Below are 18988 nucleotides of genomic sequence, written 5' to 3' on the forward strand. Positions count from 1 at the left end.
GGGTAGCGTTCCGATCTTGTCATCCCGATTTGTTACTGAACTGAAAGAACTGCACCAGATTTGGTAGAGGGTTGGTGGTCTGGGAGAATCATCTTTACGTCCAAATTCATTATTGGGTTACTTGAGTGTCGTTTTGATGGGTTATAACTATATTTATTAATCGACAAAATAAAGGAAAATGGATTTGGATTATGATAGAGGCGTAAATCAATCATTTTGGGCAAATTGTACTTAGACAATTAAAACCTTTTACAGGATTTCCAACAAACAGAAAGGCACCCTTTTAATCCAAGCCCATCCTGCCAAACAATCATTTTGCATGCATTCCCTCGACGACGCTGGCTGCCACAACTGGCATCTTGAACTTCTTCCTACCGACAAAGGCAAAATGAACGGCTCCAAGTATAATCCAACCAGACATAACAGCCACTGAGTAGTTCATATTCTCGGGTGTTACAGGCAAAGAACCCGGGAATAGACTGAAGATGATAGAAACTGCCATCCAAATAATGGCAGCCAAGTTCAAGAAAATCCCGAGAACTTTCCCCAACTTGAAAGGGCCATAATCGGATGGCTGCAGCTTGCTTCGGCCCCAGACAAGCATGCATACAACAGGCATCAAGTAAGAAAGATACATTCCCGTAGCAGATATGGACAAGATGGCGTTGGACGCTGTGGGGTTGACCAAGTACAGCAAACCAAGAAGCAAATCGAGCACGAAGACTACAAGAACCGCATTGGCTGGGATCTTGAGCCTGGGTTGGATATGCCCGATCCATGAATGAAAGGGAGTAGCGTCATCGCGTGCAAAAGCCCACAAAGTCCGAGAAGCAGATGTCATGCCTGCAGCTGCTGCAGCAATTGCTGTCAAAGCTGACACGAGAACCATGAATGTAGTGCCGACGACTGAATGAGTCGCATCGTAGTAGATCTGAATGAAGGGAAGTCTGTATGGGGTAGCAAGGATGCGCTCAAGCGATCCCGCCGAGAAAAGCAACATTGTGACATATCCAACGCCCATTGCGCCGTTGATTGCGATGCTTCCGATCATGGCGAGGGGTACATTGCGGCGAGGGTGCGGAAGTTCTTCAGCCATATGGCAAGCACCATCGTAGCCTAAGAATGGATATATAGAGCTGATCATGCCCACAATCCAAGCAACGCCATCGCTCCAATTCGTATTATTGAAGGTCGTCGTGAAGACATATTCGGATGTGTTCTTCTTGGACGTGACACCGAGAGCGATTAGAACGGCAAGGAACCCAAATATATGGAGAGCGCCTGTTGTTGTTGTTAGAACCTATAAAGCCAAGGGAAGAAAAGAGAGGCGGTGTGATGAGCATACCGGAGATAAAATTGGCCGTTGGGAGGACCTTCTCACCGATAATGTTCAGCAACGCACAGTAGATCAATATGCCGATATAAATGAGGGTAGCGTGCCATCTCTCTGCATGATAGGACGAGTTGCTGAGGGAAATGAGACCTTGGACCATGAAGCTCGAATAGAAGCCAGCCGACGCAAGCAAAACGACCTGTCCGCCAATAGATATCCACCCTGTCATCCACGAAGCTGTCTTTCTACCTCGCTCGGGAGATAAGGCTGTAACCCAATGGTACTGGCCTAAATAAATCTTCAGTCTTGACAGTTCAAAGGCGTGAACGGGTTGCACTGATGAGTACTTACCACCAGATGTCGGATAAATTGAGGCGATCTCGGCAAGAGAGGCTCCAATTGCGAGGGTGAATAAGAAGGAGAGAATACTGCCACGACTGTGAGTAGACTGACAGTAAATGCTACTCAAGGTTCAATCTTACAAGTTATACCAGAGGCATGGCGGGCCGCCGCTTGTCAAAGCCGCGGCGATGGAGGCTGAACAGGCCTCCCATGTGCCCATCAAGCAGAGACAGAGGCCAAGAAGAGATGGTAGCGAGAAGCGTCGTTGGAGTTCGTCCTTATAGCCGAGGTGGGCGAGCTCTACCGCATCAGTGTTCTTAGTTGCCACCCGTTCGGCGTCAGCCATGGAGTGAGATCTCTCCAATTGAAGATCCATCTTCTCCGATGCTGCCGAATCCTTTGTATTGGACTCCATCTCTTAGAATAGCAGTGTGCAAGATATTAAGCTGTCATTTGACGATGATAAGAGCAAAGCTTGATTGTTACAAGAATAAAGAGAGCTGTGTGTGTGTGCAATGTGTAGTATGTGTTTTTTATATCAACCATACCGACTCTGACATGAGTAACTGCATAGAACAGGCAGGATTCGTAAGCTCAGCGCAAGCGTTCCCCTTACCAGGTATATCATATCATTTGGCGAGGATAGCGTCCAGGAGTTGAGCTAGCGCGACAACCGGTCAATATGGTGGCTATAGACGTTCAAGGCAGGCGGAACACGTCTCCCTGAACATGTTCCGAACAAACAAAAACAACCCATTGGTCTGAATTCACGAGCACGGTTCTTTATGCATCGCACTCATCCACCGTTGCCTAGTAAAACGCCTAAAGGGGGAAAGAAAACTTAGGACCTTGATCCTAAGTGACAAAAAGGCTTGGGTAGCTTAGCATAAGCCTAGTATAAACTCAGCCTGAGTTTAGGATACCTTTGCTAGTCTGTTTTGACACTGTGTATCAATGTCTGATGTTTTCTTGCTCCCGGATGCACGCGCACCAAGCTTCACTGATCTAGCGTGGGTAGGGACTGGGACGAAACTCATTCAATTATGTGGCGTACACCAAGGACGAACCATCCCGCATCTCAGTGAGCACCCCGCATTTCGGCTTGACCTTAGGCCCTAGCTGACGGACTCTGCCATAGTAATCGGAACCATTAGCCCGCGATCTGCGCCTGGCCGACCCGTTAGACTTGTGCGTGATAGCAGGCTCGGTTGAGCGGCGCTACATTGGCCAGGATCTCAAGAACACCGTAGGCGGGATACGAAGGGCCTATTGAACTATCTAAACCCAATCTACAACAGATTACAATTTACTCTCTGGCAGAGGGCGTCTGCTCGGAAGATGGTCTTTTGGCCCAGGGACTAGATGATCCAGGTCTCTTGTGTTGACATAACCAGGGTGAGCGTCCCGCATCAAGTCCGTCATTCCACAAAGCCTCATAGCAGTCTCTATCTCGTCCTTTATAACTGCATGACGAGTTAGCATCTACTCAAATTTGCCAGGATGGGGGAACGTACTGTTGATTGCATGCTCAACTCCTTCTTGGCCATAACCAAGAGAATACAAAAGCGGGCGGCCAAAACCGACTGCTGAAGCGCCGAGACATATGGCTTTGACAACATCGGATCCCCGTCTAAACCCTCCATCAATAAGGACTCTCATACCTCGAAACACTTCCGGACAGACCCTATTCACTTCCAAGAGCGTTAGAATAGCAGGGGCTACACCATCGGCAGCCCGTCCGCCATGATTACTGATGACGATGCCGTCGCAGCCCACAACCAACGCCATCTGTGCATCGGATGCTCGCTGGATACCTTTGACCACGATTGGTATATCTCCAAGAATGCTACGTAGCCACTTGATGTCATCCCAACAAACATTGGGGTCAATGAAGGACGAAGCAAGTCGCGCAAACCCGGCCCCTTTCTTGTCTCTTGTCTGTCCAGACCCCGAACTTGACGAGGCTCGCTCATCCTCTTCCCGCTTCGATATCACGGGAACATCCACTGTTATAAAGAGAGCCTTGATCTTACCGGTAGCAATAGCGTCCCGAATGGCGGCCTCGGATTTTGATCGGTCTTTGTTCACGTACAGCTGGAAGAACGCGTGCTTCTCCGTAGCCCCCAAGATCTCTAGATGAGGATATGACGACGGTGTAGCAAAACATTGGACTATGCCTGTTTTCGCTGCTGCCCGCGCCAGTGTGATCTCGCCTTCAGCGCCTCCGAGCTTGGACCCTCCTGTGGGCGAGATGTATATGGGGAATGAAAGGTCACACCCGAATAATCTCTGACGAGTATTTATCTGCCCAACTTTCCTCATTATTTCTGGTCGGAGCCAAATCCGATTGAGAAATGTATTATTTGCATCGCGCGTGATGTTGTCGTTGGAGCCGGTGTGAATAACTGCCCAAGGCTTAGTGGCGAGGAACCTTTCCGCTACTCGCTCGAAGTCGTTCAGGTTGATGATTTCACTCAGATCAGGCTTGAACTTGGGTTCAGATAAAACATCAACCGTAGCGTCAATCTTGGAATTGGCAACCTTCTCCTGGTCTTTCCATGCCTCATCGATTGTCGCTGTGTCCAGCATGCCTATGTAGCATGTTGTAGGCAAAGATTTCTTGATCAAGGACGGGGAATGTATCTCTTTGTACGACGTGGAAGCATCTCGACCGGCGTGTTGATAAATGACTGTTGGGTTAACACTTGTTGTGATACAGAGGTTACGGTAGTAGGCTTACTCTCTTCCCCACCAGGATGTTCAGGCGCAAACTCGGTCATGTCGTATACCTCTCCATTGACCACAATCCAGATATCCTGTTGTGTCCCATGTTGGCGTATTTCCGCCACGCTCACTTTCTTGGCCATTATGATTATGTTGGGTTGAGATTTCTAGAGCTTGACGGATCAGTGCCTTGGAGAAGGCCTCTGGTCTTCCTAATTGCTGGTCCCAGGAGAAACTGAGAATTGGTGTGCCAACACAGAAAAACATGACTTATACGTAATAGCCATCACTCCATTGGCTCGCCCAATCCTGGCTCAATCGTCCAGATGAGTAGCTGTTGATGTCTGATGCCCTTTGAACTCGGCTCTTGCACGGTACACTCCCGCACGGGAGCGGGCATCACAGTCCGTAGCGTAGTGTTAAACGACGGCGGTAATGTACCCTGTTCAACACAGATGACCTGGTTCCACCGTTGATCCTCCGATCCAGTCTCCTAATAGAGAACTGACGGGATTGATCCAGTTGGTGGAGGGAAACCTGACTTAGGAACGTTCCGATAGCTTCTGACTGGCTATGGAAAACCCCAACGTAGCTTCCGAAGTGGATTATCCTGTAAACGATGAAGGAGATGAGACGGCACGGGATTTACGATTAACGGTTCACGGAGAAACATACGGGGAAGTAGTCGCGACAGTTCAATACAAATGTTCCTGTCGCTGACTCTGATATCGGATATCCCACCACCATATCATTGCCCCTACTTCAGTCATAATTCATCTAATCTTACCATCACACAAATCTAGCATCATGTCAGACGATCGCTTTTACACCACTACTCCCAAATACTCCAAGAAGGTCCTGATTCAAGGGGACCCAGATTACGAGAAATGCCGACGAATGAACCCCACTGCCCACAAGATTGAACGTTTTCCTGCTGAGATTCACATTCCCGAGACACCTGCTGAAGTGGCCAAGGCTCTTGCACGTGCAACCGAGCTTGGTGTACCCATTGGCGTTCGGTCTTCGGGTCACATCTTCCATTTTCCTGCCCTTTGGCACGGCGGCATCCTCATAGATGCGGTCAATCTGAACCGCCGCATCGACTATGACCCGGTCACCAAGGAGATCTGCTTCGGTCCCTCCTCTCGAGTCGAGGAACTCGCTGCCAAGCTAAAGGAAGTCAACCGCTTCTTCCCCCATGGCCACGCTCCTACTGTTGGATCAGCAGGCTTCATGCTGGCTGGTGGCCAAGGCTGGTTTGTTCGAGGCTGGGGCGCGACGAACCAAACATGGATCACCAAGATCGAGATGGTTGTTCCTGATGGCCGCACGCTCATCGCTAGCCGTACCGAGAACCAGGATCTCTTCTGGGCAGCTCGCGGTAGTGGCATGGGCTTCTTCGCTGTAGTCACACGCTTCTGGGGTCGCACAATTGAGAGATCTACCATGTGGGAGAAGACCCTCAAGTTTGTGATCAACGATGACAACTACATGGCTTTGATGAGTTGGGCTATTGAGCGGGGCCGAGATACTCCCAAGTATGGCACTGATTTGAACCTGACCATCGACTACCGTGAGAAGTATGATCAGGCCTACACCACAGATGACGTTCCTCCCAACGCGACACTTGTTCTCACTCTAAACAATCTTTGCTATACCGATACGCAAAGAGAAGCCCGCACTCTGCTCAGCGCATACGATAGGATTACACCAGAGGTTGCTGACTTTCTCATCGAGTCAAAGCCTGTCCAGGTGCGAACATTTGAGGAGGTGTTTGCCCGCAAGCGTACTTTCCTAGGTAACGCCGGTCAAGAGCGCTGGTCTATCAACAGCATCATGAACGATCCAGATGTTCCTTTAGCTCGAGTAAGTGTATCTCCAGAAGTAAACGTGGTACAGAACACTAACCATTCTTGTCCAACTGCAGCTCCTCGAAGGTATTCGACCTGCCATGCTAAAACTGCCGACCCGTGTCTCTTCTGTCTTCATCTGCCACTGCGACATCAAGCCAGATGAGGACGACGCCTGCTTGAGTCTGCCTCAAGATCTGTATATCTCAACACTCACTGGCTGGACCGACCCCAAGCTTGAGCCCGCCATCATGCAGCCCATGCGTGACTATTACAGACAGGCTTTCCCTGTTGCTGTGGGCCAATACATCACCGATATCGATATCAACTGTGAAGATGCCAATGTGAGCAGTACCAAGCACCCAAGTTCAATCATTTGCTGACGTGTTGTTCTCTTCTTATAGTCCAAGGTCATGAGTGATACTGCCTTGGCCAAATTCCTTCGTATTCGTGAGAAATACGACCCAAAGGAGCTGTTCCCTACCTACAAGGCCTTTGTGAAGACGTCGGAGAAGATTAACAAGCTACAAAATAAGTCAAGACTGTAAAGTGTAGACTATAGGGAGGTCATTTAGTATAGCCTGTTGCAATAAAGTCGTGATCTTTCCTGATTTCCCCCACATTCCAGAAGCTGGGCTAGCCTGGGCCTACTTGACCGCGTATTTTGGATATCATTGCGAGTCCCTAGGTGCACCAATGCCACATCATCCAATGTAAATAAGCCAAACATGCATTCTCCCGCATCAATCAGGACATTTTCATATGTGAGCTTACATATAGGCACCATGTGACGCACCACTTCGTCACTGCAAGCCTCCATTGACCATTGCGCATCGATGTCACCGAACTACGAATGTGCTGACAAGATCTTTAACTAGCAGCGATCCAGACTTCGAGGTGCCCTAGCAATTATGGTTGACTTGACGAAGATCTACGAAGATCTTGCACATGTTCTCATGATCTCACTACATAAGCTTGTATCTGATTGTGGCAACGAATACAAATACATCTGTAAAGTTCCAAGATGCTCTACCTAGACCCGTATCTTAGGACTGCACAGTGAAGCCCATCCCCTCCCATCCTGCCCGCACCTTGCTCTTTATGTCTTCCGGGTACGACTTAACGAAACTACATTCCCTGAAGTTCCTCTTTCCCTGATATTCAATCGGCATCAAACAGTCTGAAATAACCTTACCGCCCTTAGTTGGATTGCCGTGTGGCCCGTGAGACATGTAAGGCGTAATTGGGTGGCCTCTAACCTCCTCGAACAAAGTCTCGTCCTTGCCAGGACGACATCGAGTGACTAGAGCCCACATGATATCATTCCAGTCAAAAACGTCAACGTCGTCTCCAACTAAGATGATACGGTTGATAAGCAAACAGCTCTTGTCCTTGAATGCAAGGTCACCTATTCTCTTGCACAGCTCGGCCGAACCGGTTTCCATGTCTCCCAGTTTCTCTGTGTCAACTTGTAGCGCACACCATGTGGCGTATGTCTCGAGGGGACAATTGGCCTCTTTGATAGGAAGTCCTTCGCGCTGTAACAGCTCGAGAAGTTCGGCAGATGCAAGTGCTGCTGTTGTGTGCTGTAGGGTGTCACAGGTTAGTAGCCATAACGGAGGCTAACTGGAGGGAAGGGTCTCACCGATTCATCTGTGATACGGCCCGGGACCGACACAGGCATGATAGCATCATTCCGATATGTGATGGCGTCGACAGTGAAGAGAGGCTGCATTCGTCGATCCCCCTCGAAGATGACTCCCATGTAATCCTCAAAGGGACCTTCATACGCCTTGTCCGTCAGCGAAAGTGTGCCCTCGAAGACAATCTCGGAGTTGGCAGGTACAAGGAGATTATTAAGCTCGCATTTGACAAGATCAAGCGGTTTGCCGACTAATGCGCCAACATATTCAGCTTCAGAAACACCCTCCGGTACTGGCATGGCAGCTGCTAATGATGCAGCCGGGGGAACACCAAAGGCCAAGGCCCAGGGAACTTCCTTTCTGCCCGCTGCTAACCAGGCATCGCGGATCATAGAATTGTGCTGGCCGCCTCCGACAAGGCAGACTATACGATTCTGATCGTAGACCATTCCGCGGAAGATTGACCAGTTCGTCCAACTTCCATCAGGCATTTGAAGGACATGTACACCATATGTTTGGATGTACTTGCCTCCATCGCCAGTGTGAAGATAAGGCACAGGTAGAGTGGTGAGATCAACCTTGTCTCCCATAATCCTGTTGTCTTTGCATGGGCCCGATGGGAGCACATTGGGAGGCAGAACTTTAGTCCTCTTGCCCGATTGCCATCTGTGGCATATCTCCTTCCAACTGGCAGTAGGCTCCAGTCCAAGACTCCTAGCTATTCGGCCATATCTGTCCTTCTCGTTCGGCCGAAGACTGGCTGCGTTGCCCGCGACACGCCACAGACCGTCGCGCGCACCCTTTATGTTGTTGAAGAGAGGGGCTTTGTCATTGACTTCGCTGACACGTCGGATAATTGCGCCGAGTTCTAAATGAGGGTCAACTTCGGTGTTGATTTCAACTAAATCGTTGTCGTGGCGTAGGATGTCTAGGAATTTGCGATAGTCGAGTTGCGCCTCTTGGGGGTCTGGCCCATCAGCATTTTGAGAGGTGCTGTATTTTTTGCTGGATGGCAGAGCGCCAGCGATACGTCCTCGCTCCATTAGACTTTTGCTTAGGCCTCTTGGGGACAGCAGCCGCAGCTTACTCGGTGCTTGTAGCATTGCGCTCAGAAGGACAGTTTGATGTTGAGATACTCAATTACTCAGAAGCATCCAGTCACCATTCAATTGGTAACATTATCATCCATTTGAATGACATCGCCGTCGCCTCCATCACTGGCCCTAAGCCGTCCGTCTAGTTACAGCGGATGTTTAGCACTGAAGTCTAGCGGCCGAACGCTAAGTTAGGAATGAGTTCGGACACTGCGGAATCCTCCGAAGAGGCACAATCGCGAGCGAGCGAGCCACTGGAATTGACAACGCCAGCGGCCGACTCAGCGCGTCAGGATCATTCCTTGGGTTCTTCACAGAATATCGGCCGTTCAGCTCTAGATACCTTTAAGCCACCGCGTGGGGCGATATTGTGCGGAATCAAGACGCCTTTAGTACAATTTCTCGATTGCCACGCCGTACATAGTTGTTAACGGCTCCTGGCAGTCCCTCATGCAAGTCATCTCAGCTACTTTTATCAATTTAATTCTGATCCAACTATGAGGAAACCTACTCAGTTCCTGCGCATTCATTCGCCTTCGAAGCTATTATCTGCTCGTGGGTTACAGTATCAACAACGCCAGAGCCCTCTTTTCCCTCACCCAAAGCAAACATCCGGGCGCAGTTTCACTGTTCCAAGCAAACCATTGAACCCATTGACAACTTTCATCCCATCCTCTATTCAACAAGCGCCATCTCGCCCTCGTCGCATTGTTGTGGGGATCACCGGAGCCACAGGAGCACCATACGCCATCGCTCTGCTGAGGCTCCTGCGTCAACTTGGCATAGAGACGCACGTTGTCATTAGTAAATGGGCGCTGGCGACTCTTAAGTACGAGACGACCATGACTGAAGAGCAGATTCGTTCACTGGCATATGCCAATTACACTGCAAGAGACGTTTCAGCCCCCATCGCATCAGGTTCATTCCAGCACGATGGTATGGTCATTGTCCCCTGCAGTATGAAGACACTCGCAGCTGTAAGAAGCGGCTACTGTGATGACCTGATATCCCGGGCGGCAGATGTGACCTTGAAGGAGAACAGAAGATTACTCATGGCTGTGCGAGAGACACCGTTGAGTGATGTCCACTTGGACAATATGCTGTTCCTACGGCGAGCTGGGGCTATCATATTTCCGCCAGTTCCCGCATTCTACACTAACCCTGACAGTCTGGAGGATGTAGTTGATCAGAGCGTGGGCCGCATGTTGGACTTGATGGGAATTCACACAGATGGATTTGAGAGATGGGACGGATTCAAGCAGAACAAGTCAGTAGTAAGACCAGCACAGGCTAATAAAGCAACCCATGCCTAGTTCCATTATAATCTACTTGTTCAAGACTGCCATAGAAGTGAACCCGGACTAAGAGTGGGCCATTTGTCCATAGACATTGGAAACTGACCAGATCCAAACCAGGGCATCGAGTCAGAGGAAGCTGGAGAATTGATAGCAAATGGTAACTCGTTCTCCATGTCCAAGAATGCTGAGTCAAGTAGCTCCTCGTTTCCTCTCGAAATTCTCATTGGCTGAGTCTCTTGTGATGCGGGTACGTTCACAGACATATTCCCATTTTGCTGCATGTTCTGAGCTGTCATGCCCGTGGCTGTGCACTGATGGTTCTGAGCTTCCTGCACAGGGTACTCATCAGCACCTACAACGCCCATTTGCACGAGTAAATCCCTCATACCCCCGAGGCGTCGTTGCAACCTCCTCGCAGCTCGCGAGAACTTGCTGTATGTACTTGACAGCAAGTACGCGTTCTCAAAGTTTCTCTTTGCCTGCTCGAAGAAGTTGGTAGGGAGAGCATCGCTGACGTTGTCACGATTTCCCTGAACATATGCCAGCATGAGAAACAACAACGCACAGCCAGCAGCTAGGATATGCTGAAACGGTGGGTGTTGTTTCTGATAGACATCAGTGTACCGGTTGGGCCGCGTCAGCGTGTCAACGATGCAGTTCACCAATTCGACGCCGGGCTCAATGCTACGTTGACTGACGGCACTTGGCACGTTTGGGAAGAAAAATGGTCGAAGGAGAATTCCGCGAACGGCGTGGGCACGAAGATGTAGGAGTATGGCCCAAGCTGGAGGAATCGTCGCATTCGCATGTTCCATATTCTGCAATGGCCCAAAGTCAAACTTTCCCACCGATTTCTTTCGCCATTGCTCGATCTGGAAGTTCATAAATTCAAAATCGTCATTGTCTTCACAACAGGTTCCCTTGGCGCCTCGTATTATGGGCTCGCTGAATTTATCACTGATGGCAGTGAAGGCTGTCATGGCCATTAGGTACGGGTTTTTGAGCTACAGGCCACATTAGTTAGTCAGTAAGTCTAGTTATTGAACAGGAATGATCATTTACCCTTTGTCGTAAATCAGTGTCAAATTCCCAGTTACTGAAGTTTGTCGGCAATCCTGTAGATGCGCTCCATTGCCGGTCAAGAACCTGAATTGTGCTGACAATGACAGCATGTTCTTCAAGATCGGCATCCGTTTTCACAACATGCCGTAACACATCGGTGTTGTGCAGACCAGACTCCATAAAGGTCCGACCAGCAAGCCCACACATACGCCAGGCATACCGGGGCATGTTCTTATAGTAGTGAAGTAGTCCTACTAAAAGGATGATTACTATATGCTTGATGGTTGGCATTGGTGACACAATCTTTGCGTTGATGAGTTCCCTGCAACTCAGGTAAAGAGTCTCAGCAATTCGCAATGACTCGGATCCAGGTAGCGTTGACTCTACACAAAGAGACACAGCAATAGCAAGATTGACGACAATGAGATCCTCTTCATCCACAGCTGACAGGATGCAGTTATTCGACGAGGTTTGCTTGGAATACCAATATTCCACCGTTTTGACGAGCGACGGAGCATCAACAATGGGATGGTACTCGCATATCGTCTCTTGGAAGACGATAAGAAGAGAGTTGACCTCCCTGGAGCTAAGAATGTTTCTAAACAGCAGTAATCTCTGCTGCCGTGGCAACGACGATATCTGCAGCTGAGTAGGTCGGTTAAGGTTCCCAAATTGATCGATCTCCACATCCTCATCATCAGATTGGTTCTCTTCGATGCTGAGAGGAAGTTGCTTCTCCGCCTTGGAAGTGGCAACGTTCAATAACTTGCTCTGGGCAAGGTTGAAGCTGTAATCTGGACTTGTTGGCCCGTAGAACTTACTGTTCCGGCGAGCTTCCTTGGTCCCGACGACAGGAGGTGTTATTAAAGACTGAGACACTTGAAGATCCGGATCTACCAGCGTCTGGCTCGATGCCGTGTAAAGAGATTGAGGAGCCATGTTCTTCTCTGTATTGTTTTGCCTCACTTGTGCCGCCAGAGATTCAACTTGTTGCTGGAGATTTGCTAAAAGACTTCCTAGCGATGCCGTCTGATTTCTGCTGCAAACTTCAGTAAAACAAACACCAAGCCTTTCAACCTCACAGGTGTCTCTTACGTATCGCTGTAGGGTTGCTGTTCTTGCGAAAGATGCGGCTCAAGCTGCCGTCTCACCTGGTCATCCTGCAGCTGGGCCGGATTCGCATCACGCCAATCATTGGTTGGCAGGGTATACACGCACTGCTGATTGCGACCGACGCAGTGTTCGCAGGGATATCTGCCGCTGCATCGGCCCTTGCGCTTACGGCATGCGTCGCATGCTCGTGTGGCATACCGCACTCGCTTCTTGCCTGTGCTTTCACTTTCACCTTTTGAAGCTGCTAACCGTTTGGCTGACTGGTTTTGACTCATGTTGGTTTGGCAGCAATGGCGGTGAGCAGCAGACCACAGGAAAGATTAGGTAGTGGTAAATGAGACAAAGCAGGATGACTTATCTGGGGAAGGGAATTAAATCACAAAGCCTGGCCAGAATTTGACACGGCGAACAGTGGCGCAAGCAAGACAACTGCACTGCAAGCGATCTTTATACCAAGGTTAGTCTGGCTACAGCTCATAAATCCTTAGATACGAAACTTCATACGGAGTACATCTCACCTAGGTCTCGAATATTACTAGACTACCTATAATACTATACTACCATTGGTTAAATCAGCAATGTTCAGCGGCAGTAACAGTGGATCTATGACTTGAGCACTAACACTCGGCCACAATGAGATTCGTACTCTACACTAAATTGCCAAAACGCGGGGAAAAAGTGGCCCTTGAACCTACTGACCTTAGCTGGCTGGGGGAAGCAAGGGGTGAAGATAAGGGATCCCACGCTGCGCGACTCAGATAACTAATCAGAGACCAATGGTTGAGTTAATCCACTGGATGTGACCCCCCCAAAGATAAACAAAGTTCAGGGCGACGAGAATAGCCGAGCCGCAGCCTTTGGACTGCATCTAATCTTGTGACTTGCCAGAAGAGCTAACTCAAGGGCCTTTTTGGATAAGTACTACCTGATATCATTCATCCATTTAATTAGGTTGTATAATCATTGATCTCTTCTGCTAGGTAAGTTCTAACTTACATAGTGGTAATAACTTGAAGGGCTATCTGCAAATGCCGCTTATATCTATGCGCCTGTTCGCTCCTGCAGATTAAGGGGATTAAGAATCACTGTGGTGCGCGTATGAACAAATGAGAGGCAGTTTCAAGCTACGGAAAGAAAGATCCACAATATTACCAATCTCAAGAGTTAGGGCCGGATTGATGTTGGAATGATGTCGGAAACTAGTGGGGCACTGACGAAGGAAGCTAAAACTCCCCTGTTCCGGAACGCGCTTGGCTTTACGCGAGCTTGGCGAGGCAAGATAATGTCGATGAGGGACAGAAGACATAGGACCGGAGGAAAGCGAGGCAGGATGATCTTTTCTGACATTGCAAACGATAGAGCAGAGATTTATCTATTTGTCACTCTTATAGTTTGTACTACAGGTGTCTGCGTTTAGAGTCCATGCCTGGTGCGGTTGAGCTGTGTCTAGCAGCTTTTTTGAGGGTGATTATATCTTAATACGAGAGTTTAGTGTTTACAATGTCTGGAGCTTGGTATCTATTTTCAACATTAAAGCCCGTGTATAATGAGTAGTCGATCTGTTAGATACTGGTTTCATTAGTTAATATATTGTAATATCATTCATAAAATCCCAAGTGCTAGAGAAACTGTAGGGTAAGTTGAGGTAAAACAATACTAAAAATAGTATATCGGTCGGGAAATCCAAAGTCCGAATAGGCGAGCTAATCAAAAGGCGCCTAAAAGCTCAGGCTTACTTTATTGCAATTAGCTAGTCAATTACAGCTACCATTGTCTGTTACCCTTCCCCTAGATGATTACAGCCTAAGGCAGGCTGCAGTAGCTTTCCAGATCTGTAGTAAGCTACTGCGCTCCTGTAAATCCGCTACTCCATCCAAGTTACTGTCTTGCAGTACAAAAACTCATCCAACCCTTGGTATCCGTTAAACCGACCAAAACCACTCTTCTTAACACCTCCATGCGGCAGGGCAAACTCATCATGCACTGTCATAGAATTGATATGCACTGCGCCTGAGTCTAGCTGCTCAGCGACACGGAAAGCAGTTCCCAGATCTTCAGTATAGATCGATGCTGAAAGGCCATAGTCAGTGTCATTAGCTAGTTTGATAGCCTCGTCCTCTGTGTCAAAGGTGAACCACGAGACGCTTGGTCCAAACGACTCCTGGCGATATAAGTCCATTGACGTTGACATGTTGGTAAGTACAACGGGACGCATCTTGGTATCGACAGTATTGGCATCTAGGTCCGTGTTGAACATATCGAGAGGCTTTGCACCCTTAGAGATGGCATCCTTGACAAGAGCCCTGTTCTTCTTGGCGGCGGCAGACGTGATGAGAACTGGAGTGTCCTCCTGAGACCCAAACATTGCGTTGACTGTTTTAGCCAGGACATTTTGGAACTCAGTGGCGATGGAGGAGTGCACCAAGATGCGTTCTGTAGCCATGCAGACTTGTCCAGCCTTGAATTGAGGTCAGCGGCCTGGCGAGATATGGAAGAGATGAAAGCTTTTAACCCACGTTAAAAAAGGCGCCCCTTGCACAGTTTTCGGCAGCCTTGGTAAGATCTGCATCCTTCAATACAATGGAGCTGGCCTTACCACCAAGTTCCATGACCACTGGCTTCAAGTGTTTACCAGCAATGGATGAGATGATAGCACCGACGCCGCTACTTCCAGTGAAGTTGATTTTCTTCATGTCAGGATGACTCACAAGGCTCTCTATCACGCTAGGAGCTTCTTGTGCCCGGTGGAACACTAGGTTAAGGCAGCCATCAGGGAGACCAGCCTCACGCAACACATCAGCGATGGCCCAGTAGCAGGCTGGAGTCAGCTCCGCTCCCTTGAGAATGGCTGTGTTGCCAGTAGCCAGGGGAAACGTGATGGAACGTAGACCAAGGTGAAATGGTGCGTTCCTGCACGAGAGTCAGTTTACTAGCAACTCATATGTCAGAACACAGGCGAGGTGGGTACTTACCATGGGGCAATACCAAGGTTCACACCATAGGGCCTCTTGAGGATCATGGCACGCATCCCTTCATGAATGGACTCTGGAAGACTACCAGTAACAGCGCCGGCAATTCTTCCAGCAGTATCCTTCAAGCCCTCAATGGCAAGTCCAAGAATGAAATTTTGGAAATCAACGCCTGCTCCCATCTCCTGGTGTAGGTAGTGAAGCAGCTCCTCTCTCCGCTTCTCCATGATGTTGGCAGCTGACAGGAAGATGTCGCGTCGGTGAGAGGGTTTGGTCTTGGACCAGGCAGGAAACGCCGCGTTTGCAGTAGAGACGGCTTCATGGATGTGATTTTGCGAAACGGCAGAACAGTTCCAGATTACCTCGTTGTTGAGCGGGCTTATGGCTTGGAAGGTCTTGTCTGTTACGATATCCTTGCCGTTGATGATGAGAGGAATGGTCTTGCTGGTGGAGAAGTTTCGTGACAAGGGGGACCTGGCGCTGCGCATCATGCGCCCTGATGTAAGGAAGCGATTCATGATATGTGAACTACAGGTAAAAATGGCTCTACTGAAGCACTTGTCAAGATCAATGTCAATCTCGTTTGCTTCGATGGTAAATTCGCTCAGTTAATATGAAGTGGAGTGGAGAACCGTCATACGCCGTAGACTGTATACACGTGTAAACGGCCATAATGGTCATACTCACATGTGATTATTCATAGGCGATTGCCAAACATGGGTGGCGCAGCTCCGATCCCTGGTGGAGGCCGGTCGGATCCTAGATACGTTAGCGTATCGGAATCGAGGACGGGCAAACGGCATGCATTAGCGTGAGCTACCCCGGAAATCTTAAGAGCGGCACAGAGTTCGGAATTTAGCCGTTTGAGAGATGCCTTCCTATCTCAGCGGCCTTGTCAATCTAGACCGGATGGTCGCTGGACTATCAGGGGGCCATCTCTCTCTGAATGTCGTTGTCGAGGGAGATGGACATGGCTTGGGCTCTTGGTGCATGCTCCTGGCCGAGTGTGACGGCTGCGGTGGTGGGACTAGCAGGGGATGGCATAACGAGTCGAATGGACCGTGGCATCTAGATACAGACATCGATAGTGGCTAAAAGATTGGTGGAGGAGGTTCAGGCCAACTTGAAGTTCTAACCATCTTATCTCTTGGCATAAAGATCATCACAGCCGTTTAGGGTAAGACTGAGAAAAACAATTCTTTACTGAGTTGAGCATAAATTCATTGAACGTTACTGTCTACGGCTTATCCCACGATCCCTTAAGGCGAACCTCCAAAATAGCAGAAACACCACTCTTGACCTGCTGCACAGCCTCGGGTAACAGTCTATCTAGATCCTCGACGGAGTCAATGACAGCAGCCCATGCTTTGTTGCCAGATGCGGCTTTCGCAATCCCCGAAAAGTCAGGTGTTGGGTCGAATGAGATGTTGAGGTCCTTATTGTTAATCCTGGACCCGTAGCCTGTCGGGTGGACAAGCTCCATGGAGACCCGAGGGGCATTCCATCCTATAAAGACCTCATTGTTAGAGAACTTTCGAGTCATATTTTGTTCCTTCATCGTGTGCTTACCTTTGTTGCTCAACACTATTGTGAGAGTGGAAATCCTATATCTGCTAGCAACCCAATATACTGTGCCTGGGACACCAAACAAATAAGTACCGTCACCGACAATTTGAGTGACAAAGTTGCCTTTGCCCTCTCCTCCAGCTAGATAGTCAGAGGCCAGTTTGACGCCTAAGCTGGCACCACCAGACCAGCCCAGACCACCTCCACCGTTGCCGAGGATATGGCCAGGCTCATCTACCTGCAGCTGTTCATGGATGAAAGGCGCGTTAGTGATAGTCTCGTGACACCAGATAGTATCCTTGGGGCAATGCCGTCGCAGTTGCGCGCAGAGATACGATGTGCTTGGAGATGAGGCTGCGTCTTCGGGGCGAGCAGCAGCTTGTGCGGCCTGGGCGAGGAGTTCTTTGTGCTCTTCAGCCAAGCTGTTCCAGCGTGAGATGTATGGCTCCTGGCTGGGCAATTTGGAGTACTTATCACTCGCACGTACGTATTCATTGAGTTGCTTAAGGGCAACACCAACGTCAGCACGATAACGTCGAGTAGCAGGAATGTAATACAGGGGCATATTGGACTTTAGCGGATCCAGGTCAATGTGGAGGATTTTGGCGTCCTCTCGCGGCTTGCACTTGGTAGGGATCCAAGTCACGTCGCAGTCGAGAATTAAGATAACGTCGGCCTTCTCGATAGCCGGATGCCCTCCAATACGGACACCGACTGACGCGCGATGACCAAAAGGGAAAGATAGTGAACTGCCCATAGCATCAAGAACTCGGACTCCAGGAATGCTTTCCACGAGCGTGACAAGCTCTGGTACTGTGGAAGTATTGCGACCAGAGTACCCGATCAGAATCAGTGGTGACTCTGCTTCAGCCAGGGTATTGATGATGATCTCCAACTCTGGATGTGGAAGGGCAGCAGGCACAACAGGCTGCCATTCCTCCTGCTTCAGAGAGTAGGCGGGGATATCCTCTTCCATGACTTCCCGCGCGCCGACCATGTAAACAGGGCCGGGAACATCACTTGTCGCAAACTGGAGAGCCCGGCTGGTCAGCTGCTTGATGTTCTTGCCGGTCTTGAACTCTCCAGCATAGCGGCAGTACTGAGCAACAATAGCTCTCTGGTCGTGCGCATCCTGTAGCCAGTGAATATGCTCAGTGCGCGAACCCCTCATCTCACCCTCGAGGGTAAATGGGGAGAGTCCGGCAAAGACAAAAACAGGAGTACGAGAGCAGGAGGCGTTATGCATAGCACATCCTAGCATCTGGGTCCCCACGTCGACATGTACGAGCACACATTGGGGCGTGCCAGTGACACGCGCGAATCCATCAGCCATTGACATAGCCACGAACTAACATCTACCGGTTAGAACGAATTTGTTTCCCGGGCGAGGTATTGATATGTCTCGAGACAGGAATCGCAATACATACCTCATGGGGACATGTGATGACCGTGGGGAACTTGACGTCGTCTAGCTCTCTTGCCTTTGCAAGCGCCTCCATAATGGCAGGGTGATCTGATCCTAAGTTGGCAAAGACATAGCGAACACCAGCCTACAGCACAGCAACTCAATCAGCCCAATGTTGTTTGACTGAAAAATTGCAAATAATGCCAACACAGCAATGTCTTACCTCATAAAGGGCTTCAAAGAAGGCAAAAGACGCAGAATATGTTGTTCTGTAACGCATTAAGTTAGCCACGATCGTAAAGTTCCACAGCTGAGTAAAAGCAGGCCCAGAAATGATGTCTACGATAGACCAATTCATACATACAGGCGTGCCATGGCTAGACGAAATAAGACCAAGATTCAATGCGAGAGGTAATATGACGACAAGTAGAGGTTAACTATAGCTGACGCTTACATGCAACATGGACTACGGCTGGCAGTTGTATATAATGAAACATGGTGTTTTGATGTCCAGTCGGCATATATTAACCCGATCAGTAAGGAGAATGGATAACCCTAGAACACGACGTATGCTGGAGGAAGTCTTCCG

The 18988-nt window shown here is 49.2% G+C and overlaps 8 protein-coding genes; 2 read left to right on the forward strand and 6 right to left on the reverse strand.

Moving 5' to 3' along the window:
• Positions 1–310: 310 nt before the first annotated feature.
• Positions 311–2090, reverse strand: FFUJ_03687 (related to HNM1-Choline permease; the record flags this gene model as incomplete). XM_023575564.1 has 4 exons in its annotated part: positions 311–1281; positions 1346–1621; positions 1685–1761; positions 1816–2090. 4 exons carry the CDS (start codon positions 2088–2090, stop codon positions 311–313), a joined length of 1599 nt encoding a protein of 532 aa, XP_023428726.1.
• Positions 2091–2974: 884 nt separating this feature from the next.
• On the reverse strand, positions 2975–4542 carry FFUJ_03688 (probable CYB2-lactate dehydrogenase cytochrome b2; the record flags this gene model as incomplete). XM_023575565.1 has 3 exons in its annotated part: positions 2975–3138; positions 3190–4365; positions 4416–4542. 3 exons carry the CDS (start codon positions 4540–4542, stop codon positions 2975–2977), a joined length of 1467 nt encoding a protein of 488 aa, XP_023428727.1.
• Positions 4543–5206: 664 nt separating this feature from the next.
• On the forward strand, positions 5207–6797 carry FFUJ_03689 (related to 6-hydroxy-D-nicotine oxidase; the record flags this gene model as incomplete). XM_023575566.1 has 3 exons in its annotated part: positions 5207–6265; positions 6327–6593; positions 6654–6797. The coding sequence occupies 3 exons, from the start codon at positions 5207–5209 to the stop codon at positions 6795–6797; spliced, it is 1470 nt and encodes a 489-aa protein (XP_023428728.1).
• Positions 6798–7295: 498 nt separating this feature from the next.
• On the reverse strand, positions 7296–8995 carry FFUJ_03690 (related to 3-octaprenyl-4-hydroxybenzoate carboxy-lyase; the record flags this gene model as incomplete). XM_023575567.1 has 2 exons in its annotated part: positions 7296–7835; positions 7895–8995. The coding sequence occupies 2 exons, from the start codon at positions 8993–8995 to the stop codon at positions 7296–7298; spliced, it is 1641 nt and encodes a 546-aa protein (XP_023428729.1).
• Positions 8996–9483: 488 nt separating this feature from the next.
• Positions 9484–10299, forward strand: FFUJ_03691 (probable PAD1-phenylacrylic acid decarboxylase; the record flags this gene model as incomplete). The annotated part of the gene is made up of 1 exon (XM_023575568.1): positions 9484–10299. One exon carries the CDS (start codon positions 9484–9486, stop codon positions 10297–10299), a length of 816 nt encoding a protein of 271 aa, XP_023428730.1.
• Positions 10300–10319: 20 nt separating this feature from the next.
• FFUJ_03692 (uncharacterized protein) lies at positions 10320–12734 on the reverse strand (the record flags this gene model as incomplete). XM_023575569.1 has 3 exons in its annotated part: positions 10320–11288; positions 11347–12382; positions 12442–12734. The coding sequence occupies 3 exons, from the start codon at positions 12732–12734 to the stop codon at positions 10320–10322; spliced, it is 2298 nt and encodes a 765-aa protein (XP_023428731.1).
• Positions 12735–14323: 1589 nt separating this feature from the next.
• On the reverse strand, positions 14324–15946 carry FFUJ_03693 (related to aldehyde dehydrogenase; the record flags this gene model as incomplete). XM_023575570.1 has 3 exons in its annotated part: positions 14324–14917; positions 14976–15369; positions 15432–15946. 3 exons carry the CDS (start codon positions 15944–15946, stop codon positions 14324–14326), a joined length of 1503 nt encoding a protein of 500 aa, XP_023428732.1.
• Positions 15947–16665: 719 nt separating this feature from the next.
• Positions 16666–18774, reverse strand: FFUJ_03694 (benzoylformate decarboxylase family protein; the record flags this gene model as incomplete). XM_023575571.1 has 5 exons in its annotated part: positions 16666–16934; positions 16998–18342; positions 18422–18544; positions 18623–18668; positions 18764–18774. The coding sequence occupies 5 exons, from the start codon at positions 18772–18774 to the stop codon at positions 16666–16668; spliced, it is 1794 nt and encodes a 597-aa protein (XP_023428832.1).
• Between the last annotated feature and the right edge of the window lie 214 nt (positions 18775–18988).

Source organism: Fusarium fujikuroi, chromosome FFUJ_chr03 (genome assembly GCF_900079805.1).
Source record: "Fusarium fujikuroi IMI 58289 draft genome, chromosome FFUJ_chr03".
Taxonomy (NCBI): Eukaryota; Fungi; Ascomycota; class Sordariomycetes; order Hypocreales; family Nectriaceae; genus Fusarium; species Fusarium fujikuroi.